Raw genomic sequence first — 26,217 nt, forward strand, 5'->3', positions numbered from 1 at the left:
AACAGGATTTGAACTCAGGATCCTTGGATCCCAAGCCCACCACCCTAACCATTAAGCCAGCCAACACCAGATGTACTATTTGGAATGCTGGGCACATTTTCCATCCAATCATTATTTAACTTTGTTGAAAAAATTTCCATGTGTAGATATTCCGATATTGAAAGTTTCATGTCAAACGCTCTAAGCGGTTGCGAAGAAAACAAATTTAAAAGTGGATAAAGGAGAACAAGTGAGGGCTTTGGCCAACGTTCCACACCATAGTCAAGGATAGCTGTGAATGCCGATCAATTAACGGATTGCTAAAAATGACATTAATTTCACAACATCCGATATTCAACTTAACTTGGATTGTAAATATCAAAACATAGTTCCCTTACCAAAAGTAAAAACCTTAATCTAAAAACAATTGATTTCCCGATTGCACAGATCATCAACTGGGAACCGGTCTTCCTCCAGGTTTTGATCCTTTCAGCCCAGAACCTCCCCAAACGGTGGATCCACATTAGTAGATTACCTACATCAGTAGATCCACAACCTCAGTTGTGTCCATACAGTCAGTTAACCCATCAATGCAACATCATGAATCAAACTTTACACACTAAAGGATTTAATGTATTATCACATAGTTATAACTCCCATCACACCTTCCATCATATAATAATACGTATTAACACACACACACACACACACACACACACACACACACACACACACACACACACACACACACACACACACACACACACACACACACACACACACACACTTGGATTCGTGTGCACATTTATAAACATTAAAACCATAAAGCACTCACTCCAGGACCGCTAAAATTGAAAGCATTTCATCGCTGCCACAAAACCACCTGGATTGGCTCCAACGTACTCAGACCGTGCTGCACAATTATCTGTAACCCATTGTAGATGTTATCATACTTTGAATCTCCAAATGCATTCTGAGTCTGCAATTGTAAATATCCTGTTCTTCCCAAATGGGAGACCATTGACCTCTATGTTTGTAGATCGTCATCACTTATAGCTCGTTCATGCGCAGTGGATGCCTTTTTGAACCCTACCCTTGTTGCCTCCCCTCTACCATCATGTGTTGTTTTCCTTCGTCGACTTGTCAAGTTACCTTGACCACAACAAATCAGCAATAAAATTCTGTACATTATGATTCTTCTTTATGATTATTTTGGCATTACGATGGGTCAGGTATTATTGGTTGGTAGGTTCATATCATGACCTAGTTTTGTGCAAATGAGAACCGTTGCCATGGATACCACCGTTGCCTAGCAACGGGACTTTGAAATTTTTGAAAAATCATTAAAAAAATTAATTTTTATCGCAAATCAAGAATCTGGCCACGACCGACTGTGGGCAGTACATTCAGCCATATTGTCAAAAATTTCCAGCCGGATCCTATGAAAACTGTAGAAGATAGACTTTGAATGAACCCTAGTCAAAAACAATAAAAAAACGAAGTTCGTCATATCTGAGAGACTGTGAGTCAGATATACATGAAACTGGTATGGTCGGTTCATGGTATGTCCTAGTTATGTGTGAGAAAGAACCGTTGCTATGGACCCCTCCGTTGCCTAGCAATGGCCGACTACCCATGTTCGCCTTCCGGCTTGTATATTTATTTATTCGTTGGAACTCTTGCTTAACTGTATCGCAAACAAAAATAAATAAAAAACACAAAAATAGAACCCAATCAATAATGCTTCTTTGCAGTACTTTTTGCTCTACTAGGAATTTCCAGGTACTCGCAATGATTATGGACAAAGAAACGCATTTTAACCCGATAATATGAAAGTGAATGTATTGCTCCAAAAATGATGCTGACAGACTTGACAGATTAGTTTGATGCCATTATGTTGGATGAAATGGATATAAACATCTCCACAGGGCAGAAGCAAAATGCAGACACGAACAACACATTTCTTGGCCTGGCATAGAACTAGAGACATTCATTCATTGACCGAAATTTGCTGAATAGTTTTCTTATTGGGGGAGGCTGTAGGGGATGGACCAGATGGATGCAGAAGCAGACTCAGGAAGGAAAAACTGGAATTTTAATTTGCATAATCGCTTTCATTCATTGGTGAATTATTGTCGACAGCTTAAGGTGTTCAAGGTGTGCAAAGAAATGGGAAATTCCACATCAATAGATGGAAAGATTGAAGCAGTTTCCATATGTATACAGAAATATATATATATATATATATATATATATATATATATATATATATATATATATATATATATATATATATATATCGATACATACACCGATGAGCCAAAACATTATGGCCACCTGCCTGTTGTGCTGTTAGTCCTCCGTGTGCCGCCAAAACAGCACCGACCCGCTGAGGCATGGACTCTACAAGACCCCTGAAGGTGTCCTGTGGTATCTGGCACCAAAACATGAGCAGTGGATCCGACAAGTCCTATAAGTTAGAGCCGCCGTGGATCGGAATTGTCGGTCCAACATACCCCACAGATGCTCAATCGGATTAAGATCTGAAGAATTTGGAGGCCAGGGCAACACCATGAACACTTCATCATGTTCCTCAAACCATTCCCGAACAATGTGACCAGTGTGGCAGGGCACATTATCCTGTTGACAGAGGCCACTGCCATCAGGGAATACCATTGCCATGAAGGGGTGTACCTGGTCTGCAACGATGTTTAGGTCGGTGACACATATCAAATTGACATCCACATGAATGGCTGGACCCAGGGTTTCCCAGCAGAACATTGCCCAGAGCATCACACTCCCTCCACCGGCTTGTTGTCTTCCCAAAGTGCATCCTGGTGCCATCACTTTCCAAGGTAAATGGCGAACGCTTACACAGCCAGCCATGTGATCTTCAAGAAAACGGGACTCATCGGACCAGGCAACCTTCTTCCACTGCTCCAAGGTCCAGTTCCGATGCTCACGTGCCCATTGTAGGAACTTTTGACGGTGGACAGGGGTCATCATGGGCACTCAGACCAGTCTGCGGCTACGCAGCCCCATATGCAGCAGGGTGCGATGCACTGTGGATTGCAACACATTCCTGCCGTGACCACCATGAAAACTTTTTGTGACTTGTGCCACAGTAGACCTTCTGTCGGTTCAGACCAGATGGGATAGCCTTTGTTGCCCTCACGCATCGATGAGCCTTGGGCGCCAAACACCCTGTCACAAGTTTGTGGTTTGTCCCTCCTCAGACCACTGTCAGTTGGTACTCACTACTGCTGACCGGGAGCACCCCACAAGCCTTGCCGTTTCAGAGATTCTCTGACCCAGTCGTCTGGCCATAACATTTTGGCCCTTGTCAAAGTAGCTCAGGTCTTTACTTCTGCCCATTTCTCCTGCATCAAACACATCAACTTCAAGAACTGATTGTTCACTTGCTGCCTAATGTATCCTACCCCTTGACAGGTGCCATTGTAACAAGATAATCAATGTTATTCACTTCACCTGTCAGTGGTCATAATGTTTTGGCTCATCAGTGTATATATATATATATATATATATATATATATATATATATATATATATATATATATATATATATATATATATATATATATATATATATATGTGCTCCACCCCTTCTTCCATCCTTGTTTTGGAGATGTTGTATTTACTGTAGCTTGCGCTCCAATGTGGAAGGTATGGTTCATGCCCTTTTTGCCAGTATGTTTACCATAGCTGCTTGATGCATTGTAGGATAGCAGGACCCCAAGTCAAGGGAGCAATCTATCTGGTTCGGTTATATTGTCGTGCTAAGATACTGTCATGCTAACACTTCCATTGGGGTGACTTGTTACCATGGAATCGAGAAAAGGCAGTGACCCATTCCGCTCTCCCTCAAAGGTGATATATATATATATATATATATATATATATATATATATATATATATATATATATATATATATATATATATATATATATATATACATATATATATATATATATATATATATATATATATATATATATATATATATATATATATATACACATACAATGAACGGTATATAATGAACAGGTTCCGTCATAGACTTTCGCAACATTCCAGCAATATATATGATTGGTGATGGTTGACTGCGCTCATTGTGTGATTTTTTTACAGGTCGTGCTTTACTTGTTGTCGAGTCTGAGTCTTCGTGCTATGAGTTGTGAGCAGAGAGCTAATCTGAAGTTTCTTGCCAAGCTGAGCAAAACACCTTCCAATTCCTTCACAATGCTGCAGCAAGTATCGAGGGAAGAAACGATGTCACGTACACGTGCATTTGAATGGCTCAAGATATTCAAATAGGGACAGGAGGAGGTTGAAGACGATCCACGGTCTGGAAGACATTCAACGACCAGAATGGCGGAAAAAACATCGAGTGTGTGAAGCAGTGGATATTCAAATTTGATCCCGAGACCAAACGGCAGAGTCGTCAGTGGAAAAGTCCGGCATCACCAAGACCATAGAAAGCAATGATGTCGAAGTCGAAGGTCAAGGTGATGCTCATCACGTTTTTTACATCAAGGGCATTATCCACTTCCAGTTTCTACCACAGGGTCAAACAGTGAATCAATACATGAACAAGGAGATCCTCCAGCGAATCAGGAGATCAGTCCAGGACAAGAGGAGGGATCTGCGGGAGAGCAACGCCTGGGTGCTCCACCATGACAATGCCGCTGCTCACAGTGCCCTGAGCATCTGACAGTTTCTGGCAGAGAGGAACGTGCCAACTCTGGAGCAACCACCGTATTCGCCAAACTTGGCCATTTGTGATTTTTTCCTATTCCCCAAGCTCAAGGGGGTGATCAAGGGGACCCGATTTCCTGATGTAGAGGCCATCAAAAGGACCGTGACGACGGAGCTCCGGAGGATTCAAGAGGAAGCCTTCCGGTGGTGCATCGAAGTGTGGAAGAAGATGGACAAGTGTGTGAGACTGGAGGGAAACTATTTTGAAGGCGACAAGCTGTGATTTCAATATATATTTTGGAATAAAATTTTTGTGAAGTCAGTCCCATTACACTTTAGATGCACCTCGTATATATAGACATACATACATGTATATGTATCTGTATATATATATATATATATATATATATATATATATATATATATATATATATATATATATATATATATATATATATATATATATATATATATATATATATATATATATATATATATATATATATACATATATATATATATATATATATATATATATATATATATATATATATATATATATATATATATATATACATATATATATATATATATATATATATATATATATATATATATATATATATATATATATATATATATATATATATATATATATATATATATATATATATATATATATATATATATATATAATATCTACATATATACATATACACATATGCATATATGCATATATCTACATACACATACATACATACATATATCTACATACATATATCTACATACATATATACATATTGTTGCGAATTCCCACCCGCCGGCGTGCGGACGGCCGAGTCACTCGAATCGCGACCGCGTCGCCCACCGGATGGACAATTCAGTCGTGACCCTCTGGGAACTATCGCCCGGAGCCAGTCACGGGTGGTCCTTTCGACCTCACCACAATCGTGCCAATCGGCCACCCGCGTAGGATAGGGTTGTTCGCCAAACTCGACCTACCTAAGTACCCACGCGGATGGTAAACCAGGCGATCGTACCTCGCCGCAGGTCGACTCCGGACACGAACCGCTTAAGCGGTCCGTTCCATGCTACAGTGATAACCGAGCGGTGTTATCATCGGCCTCGACGGTTCCGATTAATTACCGGGCGTATTAGGCCCACTACAAACCCTTTTCGTGAAGCAGGATGGAGGGTCAATAAAGAAAAGACGAAGCGAAAACGGGAAAACAGTTCACACTAAGCACATTTATTTTCCAGCACACGGAAAGCACACATATACAGCCAAACCAAAAGCAACAACGACGCAGAGTTACTACCGACTGCACGCACATACGGCAACACTTATACAGTTCTACTTTACAGACAGCGCCAACACACATTTACACAAAAGCAAAGGAAAGAAGCCACCCTCATAGACAAGGGGGCAGACAAGCCTGGAGGCCAATTGGGCGCGTGATCTGGAGGAGCGGCCAGGTCCGCGAGACCGGGGGGGGGGGTCCTACCCGCATCCTTGTGACGCGTTGGCGGACGAGCCGCAGATGTGGCCGCGTGGCTGTGCCCCGACCCCGTGCTCCTTGGCAGGTTTCGTTGGCACGATGTTTGGAGTGGGGTGGGAACGGGACCTCCTTTTTGCACTATCTCAGCGCGGAGGAAAGGGGGAACTGTTGATGCCCTGGGGGAAGAGAATGGCTGGCTGGCTTGGGTCCCGCGACGAATGATCCCACACCGCGACCTCGTCGCCGACCGCCGTCCTTCTCGCCTCGGACCCGAGCTCCTTTGCCTCTTCCCGCAACTCTACTCAGCCGATTCCAGAACCCAACTCGATGACACTCTGATGACTTCGCCACCCGACTCGACTCGACTGACTCCATTTGCCTTGCACTCACCTTCTTATCGGCCGGCATAAGCAGTTAATATGCAAATATCCGGATCAGGATGACCTCGGGGGCGGAGCCACGCTCGCCCATTGGTTGGAGGAAAGGGGGCGTGAATCTCCCCTGATCCTAGAATTTGCATATATCAATTTCACACAGACGCGCCTGGAGGCGGGGCCAAGCCGCTCCGCGCTTGCTAATTGGACGGAGGGGAAGTGGGCGTGTAGCGTTCTTGATCCAAATTCTCCCTCGGAAAGGCCGCTATTTGCGCTTGTGGCTCGGTGCGTTCGGCACCAATCGCCGAACGGGCCCGAGACAGCCCAACGCTCAGTGTTCACAGGTGGTGCAGGAATGGCTGTAGGAGAGAGGTGAAGGTGGTGGAGGGTTTTCAGTGGTGGTTTGATGGTTATGGTGCCGTTTGGGAATGGCGGTGATGCGTTGATGTGGGATTGAGTTGTGAAGGTAAAGGTCATGGCTGTTGGCGTTGTTGTTGTTGTTGTCTGAGGGTTGGAGCGTGGTTGCAGTTGGTGACGATGGCTGGTGTGGTGGTTGTTGTGTGATGGCGGATGAGATGTGGTTGGTTCAAAATAAAGATAGAACAGAAAAGCGGCTATCTCAAAGCGTCGCAGCCCAGATTAATCACATAAATTCCCTCTATACAACGGGTTTGGGCTAACTACACATGTACTTAGAGATATCTCACCTACGGGCCCTTCAAGGTGTTATGCGAATTTCCACAGCCATAACAATATATATATATTGATATATATATATATATATATATATATATATATATATATATATATATATATATATATATATATATATATATATATATATATATGTATATATATATATATATATATATATATAAACTCATATATATATATATATATATATATATATATATATATATATATATATATATATATATATATACATATATATATATATACATATATATATATATATATAAATATATATATATATATATATATATATATATATATATATATATATATACACTCATGTATATGTGTGTATGTGTATGTAGATATATGTATGTAAATATATGTTTGTAGATATATGTATATAGATATGTATATGTGAACGACTCCAATGTTCTTTTTTTGACCTTTAAAATCTCGGTTAAAAAAAAGTCATAAAACATAACCGAGTGTACCCACCGAAGCTCTCCGATATTAGAGGCTACGTGGTGAGCATGCACATGATGCCTATGTTTTTTCGTCATTATTATGTCAGAAGGTCCGTTTTTCGTCTTTTATATGCAGTACATACTTTTTTATCTGCAATTTTCTCCATCTCTCCTCCTCATACCATTCCGTGAACAAGGCTGCCTCGGCAGAGTCATTGATTAGGCCACCGAGGGATAAATCCCTGGACAGGTCCCCTTTCCTGGTCATTGTATGAATTGCAGAGATGGGTTAACAACATCCATGCTTGTCCAGAGGATGGTTCAGAAGTCGCAAAAAAAAAAAATAGGTTTCAACCACATCCTACCCACCGCTTCCCCTTTTCAATCTGTATTCTCTCTTCTCCTCCCATATTCAACTTCCTCTCCTATCTCCCTTCTCCTTATGTTGGTAATCAATCTGTTTGCAAATCCATGTGGCCAGTCGACATAGCTGCTTTTGAGTAATGGTCTCTGGTAATTAAATTCTCTCTCAAAATCTCTTCCTTTTCTTCATTTAGTACACGTTTTCAAGTTAGCAACTTCCCCCCTTTACTTGGTATATGTATTTAACACATTATGAGTAGTAGGCCCAAAAACACTAAAATATAACTGAAAGGGCACTTGGTAGATCGTATACCTCCATCACATAATGCCTGATCCACAAGAACATATCTGGTCCAATACATTTTTGAGATATCATGCTAGATATCGTTTTTGGCCCCATCTCTCAGTGGTGAAGAATCACTCTAAAATTAAATAATTGCGTTTCCAGATCTGGATTCAAATCTTGATTAAGACTGAATCAATTCTTCCTTGTCACACACCCAACATGTCCACCAAGTTTCATCCGAATCCGTCCACAACTTTTTGAGACATCGGGCTATATATAATCGAATCAGTTTGTCTTTGTCACACAACGAACCTGTCCATAAAATCTCATCCGAATCCATCCACAACTTTTTGAGATATCCTGCACACAAACAAACAAATGAACAGACAGACAGAAAATGGTGAAAACATAACCTTCTTCACCTTCAGTCGCAGAGGTAAATATAAAATACGTTTTTCAAAAATGTTATCGATAGCCTGATTATATATTAAAATATTGTGAGCTGAATGCTTTCTATCATATATAAATTGAAAACAAAATTCAGAAGAAGTTGGTTGCTCTTCCTAACAAAAGAGGAACTCCTATGCCAGCACAAACCAAAAGTTCTTCCATTTCTCCACCAAACGAACACAATCTGCTCCATTTGCCAAGTAAGTTTACAGACGTTCATCTCTTTTTCCCTTAAATCCTGTGCACACTTTTTAGGTTTCCCTGACAGCATTAGGCCAGTTCCAACAAAAATACAACAGTGTTTCCAGTGCGAATATGTCATTTTATTTCGGTGAAAGCATTTTTTCCTGCCTAATCACCTGCCTTGTATACTCAGCCTTAAATGGGGTGGGAGGTGTTTGGGAAATTTTGCAGTATTATCAACCAAATGAAGAACCAGTAAGCCTGTTTAGTTAGGAATGTAATAACCATCCCAACAGCTATACAGGATATAGTTACAGGAATGTATCCTCCCTTGGACGTTGCCTGAGGTGGGGAGATGTAATTCTGGGTGGGGAAAGGATCAATGGTCAATGTGGCCAAACTATCACCAGATGTTTCGGGTTTGTAATTCAAGTAAAATTGTTTCGTTCATTTAGTTTGGTTTCAGAAAGCATCCTTCCATTTTTGTTTCAAAAAGAAAGAATAGTCATGAAAACGACCTTTTGTTAGTCTGACAGGTTGGTACAAATATAGCATACCTACGTTCCAGTTGCATAGCATTGGTTCGAAATCCCAACCTTGTTATAAACTGTCAGGAAGGTGTTAAACAGACAGGACAGTGCATTACAAAGTGCACCTTCCTTCACATGGACATTGAGCTGGGTCTTCTGTCTGTGAGCATTCGCTGATATATTTTGGTGACCTTTGAGAAGAGTCAGCGAGTTATCGCTGACAGCCTGGCACCATGTACAAATTGCAAGTTCTTGCCTTTACTACCAGTGGGAAAGCAAGGGGACACCCCTTGTGTAATATTTGCTGTGGGGTGCATTGCACGACTGGAGCTGGAACATAAGCCTTTGATGTATGTATGTATGTATATATATATATATATATATATATATATATATATATATATATATATATATATATATATATATATATATATATATATATATATATTGTTACGGCTGTGGAAATTTGCAATACACCATAAAGGGTCCTTAGATCAGTTATGACGCTAAGTTTATGTGCAGATAGTTCCCCACCGTTGTTTAAAGGGATTTCTTCATATTCACCGGGCTGTAACTCTTTGAGATAGCCGTTTTTCTTTTTCTATTGTTATTTTGGACAAACCTCCACGCAAGAAACAAGCCGCATTGAAAACCGTCTAACGAAAAATGGAACCAAAAGAGTTCCCTTTTGGGCGCGCGGATTTTTTCCCGCCTATTTTTCTCCGTGCTTGGTGTGAAGGAAAGGGGGAGGGCACCTCACCGCCGATTGGTGGATGAACAGCGTGAGGCGGTCGGGGTGAGGGAACGCCCCTTTTCGGGAACCTTCTCGAAGGGAGGTGGAGCTGAAAACGGCAAGGAGCGAAGAGCGGAGCCCCGTGCTATATAAGGCGGACCGCGCGTGGGGCTCTCTCTCTCTCTCTCTCTCTCTCTCTCTCTCTCTCTCTCTCTCTCTCTCTCTCTCTCTCTCTCTCTCTCTCTCTCTCTCTCTCTCTCTCTCTCTCTCTCTCTCTCTCTCTCTCTCTCTCTCTCTCTCTCTCTCTCTCTCTCTCTGTCGGGGTTAAGTGCTTCTCTCCGTCTGGGTCGTCGACGTCACTCTCTCTCTCTCTGGTCCATGACCCTCTGTGTGGTCGAGGTCAAGTCCTCACTCTCTCTGGCAGGGTCGAGCTCATCCTCTCTCTGCGTCTGGGTCATCGACGCCATTCTCTCTTTGGTCCATAAGCTCTCTTTGTCTGGGTCGTCGACGTCATCCTCTCTTTGTCTGGGTCATCGACGTCATCCTCGCTTTGTTGGGGTCGAGTGCTCCTCTCACTTGGTGGCCAGGGTCAAGGTCTGTCTCTGTCTCTATCTGTCTCTGTCACTCTCCCTCTCTCCCTCTCCCCTGCGCTCGTGGTCCGGCGAGCGGCCTGTTGGTGGAGACACGGACGGGAGGTGCAGCAGTGCCGGCTGTCTGGTGGACCTGCGCGTCCAGACGAGGGGTACCGGAGAGGGTTCGCCGGCCGTGTGGGAGGACGGAACCAGGCGTGACCACGCTGACAGTCATGGGGGAGAGACTGGACGACCACTAAAGGGAGGTCTTTTCTTTTGTTTGTGTGTGTCTGTGTGTGTGTGGGTGGCGCCGTGTCCGACAAGTAAACCTGTGTAAGTGCCTGTACATTGCCAATAATTATAGTCGGTGGTATTGCTTTCATTGCTTTCTTGCCTGTATCCATGTTTAATTTCGATTTGCCTTGCTTGTAAATACGTGCATGATTCCTTGCTTGTGTTGTGTGTGTAATATGTGCTTGCTTGAATAAATGTCCTTGTGTGAAATGTATCCCGTTCGGCGTCTTTTTCCCTTTTGAAAGTGCCACCTTGAATCGCGGAATAAATTAGTAGTGAGTTTTGAACACCCGGGTAAAGAAGAGAATCTGATCTGTCGGGTCGGCGATAACACTGCACGGTTTTCACTGTAGCACGGAATGGACCATTTAAGCGGTTTGTGTCCTCGGCCGACCTGCGGCGAGGTACGATCGCCCGGTCGACTACTCGCACAGGTACTTAGGTAGGTCGAATTTGGCGAGCAACCCTATCCTTCACGGGTGGGCAATTGGCACGATCGTGGTGAGGTTAAACCCCCACCCATGACTGGATCCTGGCGGTAGTTCCAGGAGGTTCACGACTGAATTGTCCGTCCGGTGGGCGACGCGGTTGCGATTAGAATTACGCAATCGCTCGCATGCCTGGCGGGCCAGAATTCGTAACAAAATATATTACATATATATATATATATATATATATATATATATATATATATATATATATATATATATATATATATTACATATATATATATATTACATATATATATATATATATATATATATATATATATATATATATATATATATATATTACATATATATAGTGATATATGTAATAATAATACCATTCCTTTCGGGCCATAAACGTGCATAGGGCTGCCTAGGCAGTTTAATTGGCAAGAAGTACAGTCTAAGACGGATCGCCACTCTGACGCAAGTTACACCAAATGGTTATTAGCCCAGTACACTGGTACTCATTTCACCACCCTCAGAGGTATGACAGGCTTAGTCAACCTCATTTGGTATGAATTCAGTGGTTGACAGGGGCTCGAACTCAGGACCATAACCACCCAAGCCAGCCACCTGAACCATTAAGCCAACACCAGACTACAATGATGTACAAGTATGCGCGCACACACACACACACACACACACACACACACACACACACACACACACACACACACACACACACACACACACACACACACACACACACACACACACACACACACACACACACACACACACACACACCCTTCAGAAAGTATTCATACCCCTTGACCTTTTCACATTTTGTGTTGTTTACAGCCTCAATTTAAAATGGATTAAATTTTGTTTTTTTGGTCACCGATCTCCACAAAATACCCCATAATGTCAGTGGAATTTGTTTTTTAGAATTTTTTTACAAATTTCATAAAAATTAAAAGTTGAAATGTCTTGCGTCAATAATGATTCAACCCCTTTACTATGACACTCCAAATTGAGTTCAGGTGCATCCAATTTCCTTTGATCATCCTTGAAATGTCTCCACAACTTGATTGGAGGCCACCTGTGGGCCAATTCAATTGAATAGACATGATTTAGAAAGAAACACACCTTTCTCTACAAGGTCCCACAGTTGACAGTGCATGTCAGAGCAGAAACTCTACCATGAAGTCAAAGCTACTGTCTGTAAAACTCCTAGAGAGAATTGTGAGGAGGCATATACGTATCTTGGAAAGGGTATAAAACAATTTCTAGAATGTTGAAAGTTCCGAAGAACACAGTCAGCTCCATCAAAAGGAAAAGTAAAGTACATGGAACTACCCAGATTCTTCTTAGGGCTGGCTGTCCGGCCAAACTGAGCATCCGGGCAAGAAGGACCTTGTTCATGCAGGTGACCAATAACCCAATGACCACTCTGATAGAACTACAGAGTTCCTTAGCTGAGATGGGAGAACCTGCCAGGACATCAATCTCTGCAGCACTTGACAGATCTCGGCTTTATGGGAGAGTGGACAGACGGAAACCACTCCTGAGAAAAAGGCACATGACAGCATGCCTGGAGTTTGCAAAAAGGCATGTGAAAGACTGAGAGCATGAGGCAAAATATTCTGTGGTCTGATGAGACGAAAATTGAACTCCTTGGGCTGAATGCAAAATGCGACATCTGGCAGAAACTGAACACAGCTCATCACCCATCAAAAACCATCCCTGGTTTAGTGGCGGTAGCATCATATTATGGGGATACTGTTCAGCAGCAGGGACTGGGAGCCTTGTTAGGATAGAGGGAACAATGAATGGAGCCAAATAAGGTAAATCCTTGAGGAGAACCTGCTTCAGAGTGCAAAAGACTTTAGAGCTGTGGAAGCAATTTTATCCACCTCAAGACAGAAAAACTTTCGTTCAATACAAGCTGTTTATTCATTAAAATAAAAGACACTCCAGTGCACAGAAGGAAGGCTTTAGCCTGCTCCATCATTGCAAGCTGAAGACTTAATTTGACATACAATATTGAGTGTATATATATATATATATATATATATATATATATATATATATATATATATATATATATATATATATATATATATATATATATATACAGTTTTACTAGGGTATGCCTGGAGAGCAGATGGAACTTTGTGGACTTTAAATTGCAACATAGAAGGATTATTGGTCTGTTTTGGAGCTTGCTTACAGCCCCGGGCAGGGGTGTGGGGGCAAAGATAATCATTTTTTTGCTACCGACTTAGATGGTCACCAGACATATATGTTCCAACAGGACAATGATATCAAGCCTACAGCCAAAGCAACACTGGAATGGCTTCAGCACAAGAATGTGAAAGTCCTTGAGTGGCCCAGTGAAAACCCAGACTTGAATCTCATTGAGAATAAGTGGAAATATTTGAGGATTTCTCTTCATCAACGCTCCCCATCCAACTTTACAAGGCTTGAGAAAATCTGCAGGGAAGAATGGGATAAAATCCCCAAATCCAGATGTGCAAAGCTGATACAATCGAGACATAAGCTGTAATTGCTGCCAAAGGTGCTCCTCCAAACTATTGACTCAGACTAACAGCTCGGTCATCACCACATGGTCAACAGTCACCCGGTGACTGCTTCGGCACCATATGCAAGGGTGAAGCTCAGTTGCTGTCAGATTGTCGTATGATTGTGAGTTCAAGCATTTGCTTGAACTCTGACTTCACGATTTTCAGATGACCTGGGGCAAGGCGCCATAGTCATGCGGCAACTGGAGGCGCACGAGTTACTATGTGGTGAGCGGTCGAGTGCATGGTCTCACAATTCCTGTATAATGGACGAGCAATCCCTGGGTATTCACGAAGGAGGGTATCATAACCTGAAGAAGATGTAGCTTTTACAAACATGGGGCTGATGGAGGGTGTATGAGTGATGATTCCCCCCACAGTAAGGCTGGTTATGGTGTCAAAGAGCTTGTGATGTTTGACATCCACAAGCAGGCCAAACTGGCAAAGTTAAATCCGCTGGATGTAGGCAACTCAGCAACAATGAATGCCCATCAAAATACTCGTTGCAGTCCAAGATCCAGTGTTAAAGATATCTCCCCATATTTCCTGATGGGCGAGTGATTCACAGCCTGCCACTGGAGTGATGTAGGCTGGCCTTTACATTTCTTATAAGATGGTAAAACTCTTTCGCACCATTATCCACTAAAAACCTGGTACCTGTTGCCTTGTTGGTTATGTTGAATAGGTGACTAGATGTGTCACTGGCAGGCTGACTTGTTGCTGGCATTAGAATTTTCCTATTCCGATGGGCGGGAATGCTATGAGCATCAGCTGATGTATTTATGAGCCTTTTCTCCATGCTTCAATGGTACCAGCACATCCGTTTGGTGTGTTAGTGGGTGCTTGAACTGGGAATTTGTCATCTTGATCGACTTCGAGATGGACTACGCTCAAAGCTTGTACTCCTCTCTCGCTCTTTCCACCTGTAGTTGTGTCATAAGAGCTTGCACCTGTCTGGTCAATTAATGCACTTGATCTGGTTGAGGTGAAAGTTGCTCTAAAGGTTTTAAAACAGCTACTATGTGTGTAGTGGAGGACAAAGGAGAAGAGACTTCCACGATCTCGTTGGTGAGTTCCGCCGATTGTTTGATGTCAACAGCCTCTTTAGTTGAGGACAAGATCAGCTGGAGGTTGGTGGGAAATCTCTGGAGAAACAGCTGTTTTAAGATGGTATTCTCCCATGTATTGTCTCCAAGCAGCTGTCTGATCCTTCACAAAAACTGAGTTTTTTGTCATCAAGCTCTTCAGAAATGAGTAATTTTTGTCATCCCTGATGAGATCAGTCTTGAGTTTGGTGTCATGTTCTGAGGCTGGAGGAGAAATTCTGAGGTCCCTCATTTCTTGCGCTATTTCTGGCTGGAGAGATCCAGCAAGAGAGGTGAAGCATGCATGCATCCTGCATGGTGACATGCCTGGTCAGGAATTGTGCTTCAACTTGCAAAAACCACAATGTAGTATTGTTGGGCCAGAAGGGAGAGAGTTTTAAACTAACAACCACGACCAGTTATGGTGGTACCTCAGCAATTGCACCTTGGTGGACATTTTCGTTGGACATAACTTCAACAAACATGATAACAAGTAATCATGTTGGGGTCATCAATATAAAAAAAAATTAGGTTATCGACTTGCACTCACTGCTAAAGGTTAATGACTTCATCCAGTCTGAGTGGTGTCCCATAAGCTGTTAAGCTTAAGTGTGGGTGAGCACTGTCAGAAGTTCAATAAGAAGAAAGAAATGGCATATCACCAGTGGGCTAATTTGCCATTGTGTCCACAAAATAAGATTATCCACTCAGTGACTCAGGTGTCATAAATGGCCAATGCCCATGCGAATAAGCTGCTCATCAAAAGGGGTTCGATAATAGTAGTCCCACGGTTGAAAGGAGTGAAAACCCACTGAAGATAGAGTTGTGATGTGGCATGTGGCACGAAGCTGCGGGTGCAGAGAGTAAAAGTGCTGCTGGAGGAAAGGGTCACAAACAGACATGTGGTATGAAACTCCTTGAGGCAAGAGAGGAAATATGTCATTGAAGATAGCGCTGCGAATGTGGTTTAACTTCAGTGGAACTCAAGTCCGTGAGTCATTTCCACGACGGTGGAAATAGCGAGCTCCAGGCAGGGAAGTGTTGTCAAACTTGATTGAAACCTTCCTCTACCCTCGTGCCTCGATGGGGAGGCCCAAGAGCCCGACAGTAATATGGGGCACAATGATTGGTTAGAAACCAAATTAAAAGAACCATGCCTACACTACTGCCACTATGGCCGTGAGAAATGGAGCAAAGTTAATTATAAAAAAATAACTAATAAGTTGGCACCGATGAAAAGTACAGGATATTTCTTTCCAAATAAGTGAGAGCAGAAAAATTATCAAAATATGGGAGTAGAGCATGTTTTGATGAGTGGAAGGCCAGGCCCTTGGAAGTGCCAGCAAGTTAATGGCCAAGTATTCAAACTTTTTTTTTGTATACATTTTCGAGTCTCGTGTGAGCGCTAACACACAATGCGCAGCAAGGGGGGCATGAGACAAGAGGGGAGGGAGTGGGAAGGACAAAACAGTGGGGAACAGAGACATTAGGAGATCGGTGGAAGGGAGAGGGATGGGGCAGGGAACATGGGGAATAGAAGATGGACATTACAGGGACTTTCAGGAAGGAAAGCTTCAGTGGAACTTCAGTGGAACTGTATATATATATATATATATATATATATATATATATATATATATATATATATATATATATATATATATATATATATATATGTATGTATATATATATATGTATGTATGTATATATATATATGTATATATATATATATATATATATATATATATATATATATATATATGTATGTATGTATATGTATATATATATATATATATATATATATAATATATATATATATATATATATATATATATATATATATATATATATATATATATATATATATATATATATATATATATATATATATATATCCAACAACACGCTCACCTTCTCCCGATTCTGCTTCTTCTTCTTCCTCTTAACTTCCTCCTCGTCTTATCGATTTTTTTTTTTTTTTACACTTCCATGACCTAATCTGAACTCTCTCATACATTATTTTTAACAACAAAAACGATCTTATAATGCTTCATCTTCCTCTCTCACACATGTTTTTCAATGCACTACTCGTCTCTTTACTGTTTCACAATGCACTACTCTTCTGCTATTTTAACAGACTGCTCTCATTTCGACCTCTCCTTCATTACTTGCCTAAAAAATCCAACTATTACAGCGCTTCTTCTCTCCATGCTCTGAATTCGCCTTCATTGCATCCATCAAGAATTGTGTTAAATCGCATCTCTGACCTAAAACTTTTAAAAACCACAGTTTGCCATGGATGCTCGCTTTCCATCAACCATTCTTTTTTTCCAACTTCAGTGCCAACTCACCCCCCTCACCCCTCACTCTCACTCTCAAAGCAACCATCCCACTCTTCTCCCTCCAAGCCTCCCTCTCACCTCTCTCAAAAATTCCCCTCACCTTTCTCCCACCTTTCATCCCCCTCACTCTTCCTTCTCAAAGTTGCCCCCCTCTCATCCACCAACCTGCCTCCCTCCACTGCCCTCTCACCTCCATCTCTTCACTCCACCTCCTCAATTCCTCAACTGCCTTCTTCCTTGTCTCTTGGCCCCCTCTCCCCCAGCACCACAGAGCCTTTTCTCCTCCTCATTCGGCCCCCTCCCCTCGCTATTCTGCAATACCCCACACTCCTTCAGCAACCCTCCTTACCTGCCCCCTCGTCCCTTGTCCTACCCTCCCCCTCCCCCTCCTGCACCCAAAGCCTCCTCCCCTTCCTCTTCATTAAAAGTGTGGACCTCAAATATCCGGGGCCTTCGCTCAAACCTTTCAGATCTTTCCATACAGGTTGCCACTGACAAACCAGACATTATCTGCCTAACAGAAACTTTCCTCTCCCAAGACGTGTCTGACTCACAAGTATCTCTCCCTGGTTACTCCCTCTTACGGTATGACAGACCTGAGCATCGTCCTGGTGGAGGTGTTGCTCTCTTCATCAAAGACTCTATTCCTCACTCTCCATGCACTGCTCTCACGACCCCACACCCCCAGGAATACCTCTGGCTTCGGCTTCCTCTCCACTCCCACCTCATGTTTATATGTGTACTGTACCCTCCACCGAACAGTGATGACTCCATCTACACCTCACTATCCGAAAACATGGACCATCTTCTATCTTCTCATCCAAACTCTCTCTTCCTCTTATGTGGTGACTTTAATTGTCATCACGCCAGTTGGCTGGGTGTGGGTACCTCTCTCACCTGCCATGGCACCTCAGCAAAAGCTTTCTGCGACTCATTGGGACTGACTCAATCGGTCAACTTCCCGACCCAGATCTCAACCAATGGTACTCCATCTCTTCTGGATCTGATTTTGACAAATTTCCCTGACAATATCTGCTGCTCTTCCTTCGCTCCAATTGGTTCTTCTGACCATGTCCTTATCAAAGTGGACATCTCTCTGGCTGTTATCAGAGAACCATCTCACCGCTGTCGAGTCTGGCATTTCACTCAAGCCGACTGGCAGGGTCTCCGAGCAGCCATCAAACTTACAGACTGGTCTCCTATCACTACTTTCTCAAACATCAACTCATCCTGGGAATTCTTTCAAAGAAACTTGCTCTCCCTCATGCACAGATTTATCCCCTCTCGTGTTCAGTTGTCTTACCCTTCCTCCCGCCCTTGGTTTACTGAAGCTTGTGGCGAGGCAGTTGTCCTGAAAGAACTTGCCTTTGCCTCATGGAAAGCAAACCCAGCTGAGGGCAATCTCAGTTCTTTCCACAAAGCTCGGAACAAGTGTGTATCTACCCTCAGGAGAGCCAGAAAACAACATCTTTCTCATCTCAAGTCTGAACTCTCAAACCTCTCTCCCTCCTCAAAATCCTGGTGGCGTTTAATCAAATCTGTTTCTGGTGTATGTTCCCCCTCCATCCCCTCCCTTACCTCAAATGGCCGCACTGCTGATTCCACACGTGATAAAGCTGAATGTCTAAACTCGGTGTTTGCAGCTAAATCTTGTGTCCTAAACCCATCACTATCTCTACCCACTTTACCCAGTCGCACCCAACTATCCCTGGACTCTGTATCCTTTTCTCCTGACAAGGTGGAGAGCTTGCTTTCAAACCTCGAGTCAGATTCTGCAACCGGTCCAGACGGCATCAGCCCACGTGTCCTCAAAGCCTGCTCTTCTGCTCTTGCTCACCCTCTCTCTGTTCTATTCACCCTCTCATTTGCCCAAGGTCATCTGCCATCTGCTTGGAAATCTGCTAACATCACTGCCCTGCATAAAAAGGTGCAAAAACAGATCCCTGCAACTACAGACCAATCAGCCTTCTCCCAATCATCAGCAAGGTGATGGAATCCATCATCGCTTCAGACATGAAATCCTTCCTCTTCTCCAATGGCTTGATTTCCAATCATCAATTTGGTTTCAGACCAGGTCACTCTACCCTGGATATGCTGCTTCTGCTCTCTCATCAATGGATGGAGGTCCTCAATGCCAGACAGGAAATCCGAGCCGTATCCCTGGACATATCACGTGCTTTTGACACAGTCTGGCACCCTGCCCTACTCACCAAACTCTCTTCCCATGGTATTCAAGGCCATCTCCACTCATGGCTCGCAGACTTCCTCTCCTGTCGCAGTCAACGTGTGGCCCTAAATGGAGTTCTTTCATCCCCTCTTCCTGTGCAGGCTGGAGTTCCTCAAGGTAGCGTTCTGGGCCCTGTTCTTTTTCTGGTTTTCATCAATGATCTCTCGGACTCTCTGGAAAATCCTCTATAGCTCTTTGCTGATGACTCCACCCTCTGCCGTCCCATCAGTCATCACTCAGACCGGCAAGCAGCAGCTTTTTCCCTCATTGCAGATCTGGATAAAATCACAAACTGGTCCAACACATGGAACATGTCTTTCAATCCAGACAAATCTCACACTCTCACTATGTCTCTTCGAAAGGACCGTTTACAAAACCCCCCCATCCGCTTTCTCAACAATCCTCTGGAAGAAGTCTTTTCTTTCAAGCTTCTAGGTCTCACTATCTGCCATGATCTTTCCTGGGAAAGTCACATTTCCAACCTCGCCTCAAAAGCCAGTCTCCGACTGGGAATCCTCCGTCGTGCTAAGTCCTTCCTCGGCCCTCTTGAGCTCCTGACCTCTTACAAAGCTTTTGTCCGTAGCCTGATGGAGTACTGCTCTACCCTCTGGGCTGGTGCTCCTGCCTCCCACCTTTCTCGGCTTCACGCTGTCGAAACCAGGGCATTTAAGATCATCGGCATCTCCTGCAATGAAGCTGAGTCTTTGGGCCTCTCACTCAATCACCGCAGATTGGTCGGTGGTCTTTCTGTCTTCTACCGACTCCTCTCCAGCCTTGCCCCCCTGCTCTCTCTGCGATTTGTCCCCACCACATTTCCACAGGGCGCTCAAGGTCCGCCAACAACCCCCTTCTGGTAAAACTACCAAAATCACGAATCACTGCTCATCTTCACTCTTTCATTCCTCTTTTTTCCCACCTTTGGAATAAACTTCCTCACTCTATTCTTTCCCATTCTTCCCTCCAGGCTTTCAAAACAGCTGTTCACCACCACCTCTTATCTTCCCCCATCCAAATCCTCGATCTTTTCTACCCCCGATAATCCACCCAAGCCCACTTCCTTCATTTCTCCTGCTTTCCTTCCTGAAAGTCCCTGAAATGTCCATCTTCTCTTCGCCATGTTCCCCATCCCATCCCCATCCCTCTCCCTTCCACAGTTCACCTAATGTGTCTGTTCCTCACTGTTTTGTCCCTTCCACTCCCGCCCCTCTTGTCTCATGCCTCCTTGCTGTGAGTTGTGTGTTAGCTCTCAAACGAGCCTCGACCAAGGTATACAAAAAAAAAAAAAAATCAGGTAATTTGAAGAGGGTGGGCTTGGGTGGATTATCGGGGGTTGAAAAGATCTAGGATTTGGATGGGGGTGGTGGTGGTGAACAGGTGTATAAGAGGTGGTGGGGAACAGCGGTTTTGAAGGCCTGGAGGGAAGAATGGGAATGAATAGAGTGAGGGAGTTTATTCCAAAGGCAGGAAAAAAGAGGAATGAAAGAGTGAAGGTGAGCAGTGATTCGTGATTTTGGTAGTTTTACCAGAAGGGGGTTGTTGGTGGACTTGAGCACCCTGTGGAAATGTGGTGGGGACAAATCACAGAGAGAGCGGGGGGGAGGGTGGTGGGCGAGGCTGGAGAGGAGACGGTAGAAGACAGAAAGACCACCGACCAACCTGCGGTAATTGAGTGACAGGCCCAAAGACTCCCTCATTGCGGGAGATGCCAATGATCCGAAATGCCTTGGTTTCTACAACGTGAAGCCAAGAAAGGTGGGAGGCAGGAGCACCAGCCCAGAGGGGAGAGCAGTACTCCATCAGACTGCGGACAAAAGCTTTGTAAGTGGTCAGGAGCTCAAGAGGGCTGAGGAAGGACTTTGCACAATGGAGGATTCCCAGTAGGTGACTGGCTTTTGAGGCGAGTTTGGAAATGTGACTTTCCCAGGAAAGGTCATGGCAGATAGTGAGACCCAGAAGCTTGAAAGAAAGGACTTCTTTCAGAGGATTGTTGAGAAAGTGGATGGGGGGGGGGTTCTAAATGGTCCTTTTGAAGAGACATAGTGAGACTGTGAGATTTGTCCAGATTGAAAGACATGTTCCATGTGTTGGACCAGTTTGTGATTTTATCCAGATCTGCAATGAGGGAAAAAGCTGCTGCTTGCCGGTCTGAGTGATGACTGATGGGACGGCAGAGGGTGGAGTCATCAGCAAAGAGCTATAGAGGATTTTTGAGAGAGTAGGAGAGATGATTGATGAAAACCAGAAAAAGAACAGGGCCCAGAACGCTACCTTGAGGAACTCCAGCCTGGACAGGAAGAGGGGATGAAAGAACTCCATTTAGGGCCACACGTTGACTGCGACAGGAGAGGAAGTCTGCGAGCCATGAGTGGAGATGGCCTTGGATACCATAGGAAGAGAGTTTGGTGAGCAGGGCAGGGTACCAGACCGTGTAAAAAGCACATGATATGTACAGGGATATGGCTCGGATTTCCTGTCTGGCATTGAGGACCTCCATCCATTGTTGGGAGAGCAGAAGCAGCATATCCAGGGAAGAGTGACCTGGTCTGAAACCAACTTGATGATCGGAAATCAAGCCATTGGAGAAGAGGAAGGATTTAATGTCTGAAGCGATGATGGATTCCATAACCTTGCTGATGATTGGGAGAAGGCCGATTGGTCTGTAGTTGCAAGGATCTGTTTTTGCACCTCTTTTGTGCAGGGCAGTGATGTTTTCTGATTTCCAAGCTGATGGCAGATTACCTTGAGCCAATGAGAGGGTGAATAGAACAGAGAGAGCAGAAGAGAGCTACAGAGAGAACAAGAGTAGAAGAGCAGGCTTTGAGGACACGTGGGATGATGCCGTTTGGAATGGTTGCCAAATCTGTGTCGAGGTTTGACAGCAATCTCTCCACCTTGTCAGGAGAAAAGGACACAGAGTCCAGGGACAGTTGGGTGCGACTGGGTAAGATGAGTAGAGAAAGTAATGGGTTTTGCACACAAGATTTAGCTGCAAACACCGAGTTTCGGCATTCAGCCTTTTTAAGTGCGGTATCAGCAGTGCGGCCATTTGAGGTAAGGGAGGGGATGGAGAGGAACATACACCAGAAACAGATTTGATTCGACGCCACCAGGATTTAGAGGAGGGAGATAGGTTTGAGAGTTCAGACTTGAGATGAGAAAGATGTTGTTTTCTGGCTCTCCTGAGGGTAGATACACACTTGTTCCGAGCTTTATGGAAGGAACTGAGATTGCCCTCAGTTGGGTTTGCTTTCCATGAGGCAAAGGCAAGTTGTTTCAGGACAACTGCCTCACCACAAGCTTCAGTGAACCAAGGGCGGGAGGAAGGGTAGGACAACTGAAGACGAGAGGGGATAAATCTGTGCATGAGGGAGAGCAAGTTTCTTTGAAAGAATTCCCAGGATGAGTTGATGTTGGAGAAAGTAGCGATAGGAGACCAGTCTATAAGTTTGATGGCTGCTTGGAGACCCTGCCAGTTGGCTTGAGTGAAATGCCACACTCGATGGTTGTGAGGTGGTTCTCTGATAATAGCCAGAGAGATGTCCACTTTGACAAGGACGTGGTCAGAAGAACCGATTGGAGTGGAGGAAGAGCCTTGGACTTCTGGTTCCGGGTTTGGAGTGACGAGAGGTCTCCTTCGGGGCTCTGATGACGTTCTCAAAGTTAAGTTTCCGGTCGTTATCTGTCCCGTTTTCACTGTTTAATTTTCTCACCGACATGTTACTGTGTGTTCGTAGTTCGGTTTTGTTTCAAAAATAGTGCTATTTTGTGAGTATTTTTGTTGACATTCTTACCGGGTGTTTGAGGCCTCGGCCTTGGCCTCGGCTTGAGGCCGACCGGTTCCACTCGCTGTTCGATCGTTTTTTTTTTGTTTTGTTTTTTTTGTTTTTTTCTCCCCATTACCTTCAATTTCTCTCCTCCCCATTACCTTCAATTTTCATCCTCCCCACTTTCCTAACATCCCCCATTCTGCCAACTAATCTCTTTCTTATCTCAAAAAAAAATAAAAAAAAATACCCAACAACAACACGCTGACCTTCTCCCGATTCTGCTTCTTCTTCTTCCTCTTATCTTCCTCCTCGTCTTCTTCCTCGATTTTTTTCTCCACTTCCATGACCTAATCTGTTGAAAACTCTCTCAAACATTAATATTAACAACAAAAACGATCTTATAATCCTTCATTTCCTCTCTCACACATGTGGTACTCTTTACTGTTTCATAATGCACTACTCTTCTGCTATTTAAACAGACTGCTCTCATTTCGACCTCTCCTTCATTCCTTGCCTAAAAAATCCAACTATTACAGCGCTTCTTCTCTCCATGCTCTGAATTCGCCTTCATTGCATTCATCAAGAATTGTGTTAAATCGCATCTCTGACCTAAAAATTTAAAAACCACAGTTTGCTATGAATGTTCGCTTTCCATCAACCATTCTTTTTTTCCAACTTCAGTGCCAACTCACCCCTCTCACCCCTCACTCTCACTCTCAAAACAACCATCCCACTCTTCTCCCTCCAAGCCTCCCTCTCACCTCTCTCAAAAATTCCCCCCTTACCTTTCTCCCACCTTTCATCTTCTCACTCATCCTTCTCAAAGTTCCCCCCCCTCTCATCCACCAAGCTGCCTCCCTCCACTTCCCTCTCACCTCCATCTCTTCACTCCACCTCCTCAAATCCTCAACTTCCTTCTTCCTTGTCTCTTGTCCCCCCCTCTCCCCTAGCACCACAGAGCCTTTTCTTCTCCTCATTCGGCCCCTCCCCTAGCTATTCTGCAATACCCCCACACTCTTTCAACAACCCTCTTAACTCCCCCCCTCGTCCCTTGTCCTACCCTCCCCTCCCCCTCCCCCCTGCACCCAAAGCCTCCTCCCCTACCTCTTCATTAAAAGTGTGGACCTCAAATATCCAGGGCCTTCGCTCAAACCTTTCAGATCTTTCCATACAGGTTGCCACTGAGAAGCCAGACATAATCTGCCTAACAGAAACTTTCCTCTCCCAAGACGTGTCTGACTCCCAAGTATCTCTCCCCGGTTACTCCCTCCTCCGGTATGACAGACCTGAGCCTCGCCTTGGTGGAGGTGTTGCTCTCTTCATCAAAGACTCTATTCCTCACTCTCCATGCACTGCTCTCACTCCCCCACACCCCAAGGAATACCTCTGGCTACGGCTTCCCCTCCACTCCCACTTCATGTTTGTATGTGTACTGTACCCTCCACCGAACAGTGATGACTCCATCTACACCTCACTATCTGAAAGCATGGACCATCTTCTATCTTCTCATCCAAACTCTCTCTTCCTCTTATGTGGTGACTTCAATTGTCATCACGCCAGTTGGCTAGGTGTGGGTACCTCTCTCACCTGTCATGGCACCTCAGCAAAAGCTTTCTGCGACTCATTAGGACTGACTCAATCATTCAACTTCCCGACCCGGATCTCAACCAATGGTACTCCATCTCTTCTGGGTCTGATTTTGACAAACTTCCTTGACAATATCAGCTGTTCTTCCTTCGCTCCAATCGGTTCCTCTGACCACGTCCTTGTCAAAGTGGACATCTCTCTGGCTGTTATCAGAGAACCACCTCACCACCGTCGAGTCTGGCATTTCACTCAAGCCGATAGGCAGGGTCTCAGAGCAGCCATCAAACTTACAGACTGGTCTCCTATCACTACTTTCTCAAACATCAACTCATCCTGGGAATTCTTTCAAAGAAACTTGCTCTCCCTCATGCACAGATTTATCCCCTCTCGTGTTCAGTTGTCCTACCCTTCCTCCCGCCCTTGGTTGACTGAAGCTTGTGGTGAGGCAGTTGTCCTGAAACAACTTGCCTTTGCCTCATGGAAAGCAAACCCAACTGAGGGAAATCTCAGTTCCTTCCATAAAGCTCAGAACAAGTGTGTATCTACCATCAGGAGAGCCAGAAAACAACATCTTTCTCATCTCAAGTCTGAACTCTCAAACCTCTCTCCCTCCTCAAAATCCTGGTGGCGTCTAATCAAATCTGTTTCTGGTGTATGTTCCCGCTCCATCCACTCCCTTACCTCAAATGGCCGCACTGCTGATACCGCACGTGATAAAGCTGAATGTCTAAACTCGGTGTTTGCAGCTAAATCTTGTGTCCTGAACCCATCACTATCTCTACCCACTTTACCCAGTCGCACCCAACTGTCCCTGGACTCTGTATCCTTTTCTCCTGACAAGGTGGAGAGCTTGCTTTCAAACCTCGAGTCAGATTCTGCAACCGGTCCAGATGGCATCAGCCCACGTGTCCTCAAAGCCTGCTCTTCTGCTCTTGCTCACCCTCTCTCTGTTCTATTCACCCTCTCATTTGCCCAAGGTCATCTGCCATCTGCTTGGAAATCTGCTAACATCACTGCCCTGCATAAAAAAGGTGCAAAAACAGATCCCTGTAA

General features: G+C 44.0%; 1 protein-coding gene across 3 annotated transcripts in view; it reads left to right on the top strand.

Annotated features, from left to right (window-relative positions):
- Nucleotides 1-26,217, top strand: part of LOC147032085 (prostacyclin receptor-like) — a 144,184-nt gene that overhangs the window by 111,945 nt on the left and 6,022 nt on the right. Inside the window, exon 3 of one of the 3 annotated variants that reach the window (XM_085869385.1) lies at nucleotides 10,941-11,764. The exons of 1 other annotated variant lie outside the window; for it this stretch is intronic. In XM_085869385.1, coding sequence (XP_085725511.1) covers nucleotides 10,941-11,183 — 243 coding nt within the window. In that variant the 3' untranslated portion in view covers nucleotides 11,184-11,764. Of the gene's footprint in view, nucleotides 1-4,129; nucleotides 5,051-10,940; nucleotides 11,765-26,217 lie in introns of those variants that run through there. One more of the 3 variants, XM_085869386.1, reaches the window with a different exon arrangement.

This window comes from Eptatretus burgeri, chromosome 2 (assembly GCF_056783735.1).
Source record: "Eptatretus burgeri isolate ZD-2024b chromosome 2, Ebu_testis_v1, whole genome shotgun sequence".
Taxonomy (NCBI): Eukaryota; Metazoa; Chordata; class Myxini; order Myxiniformes; family Myxinidae; genus Eptatretus; species Eptatretus burgeri.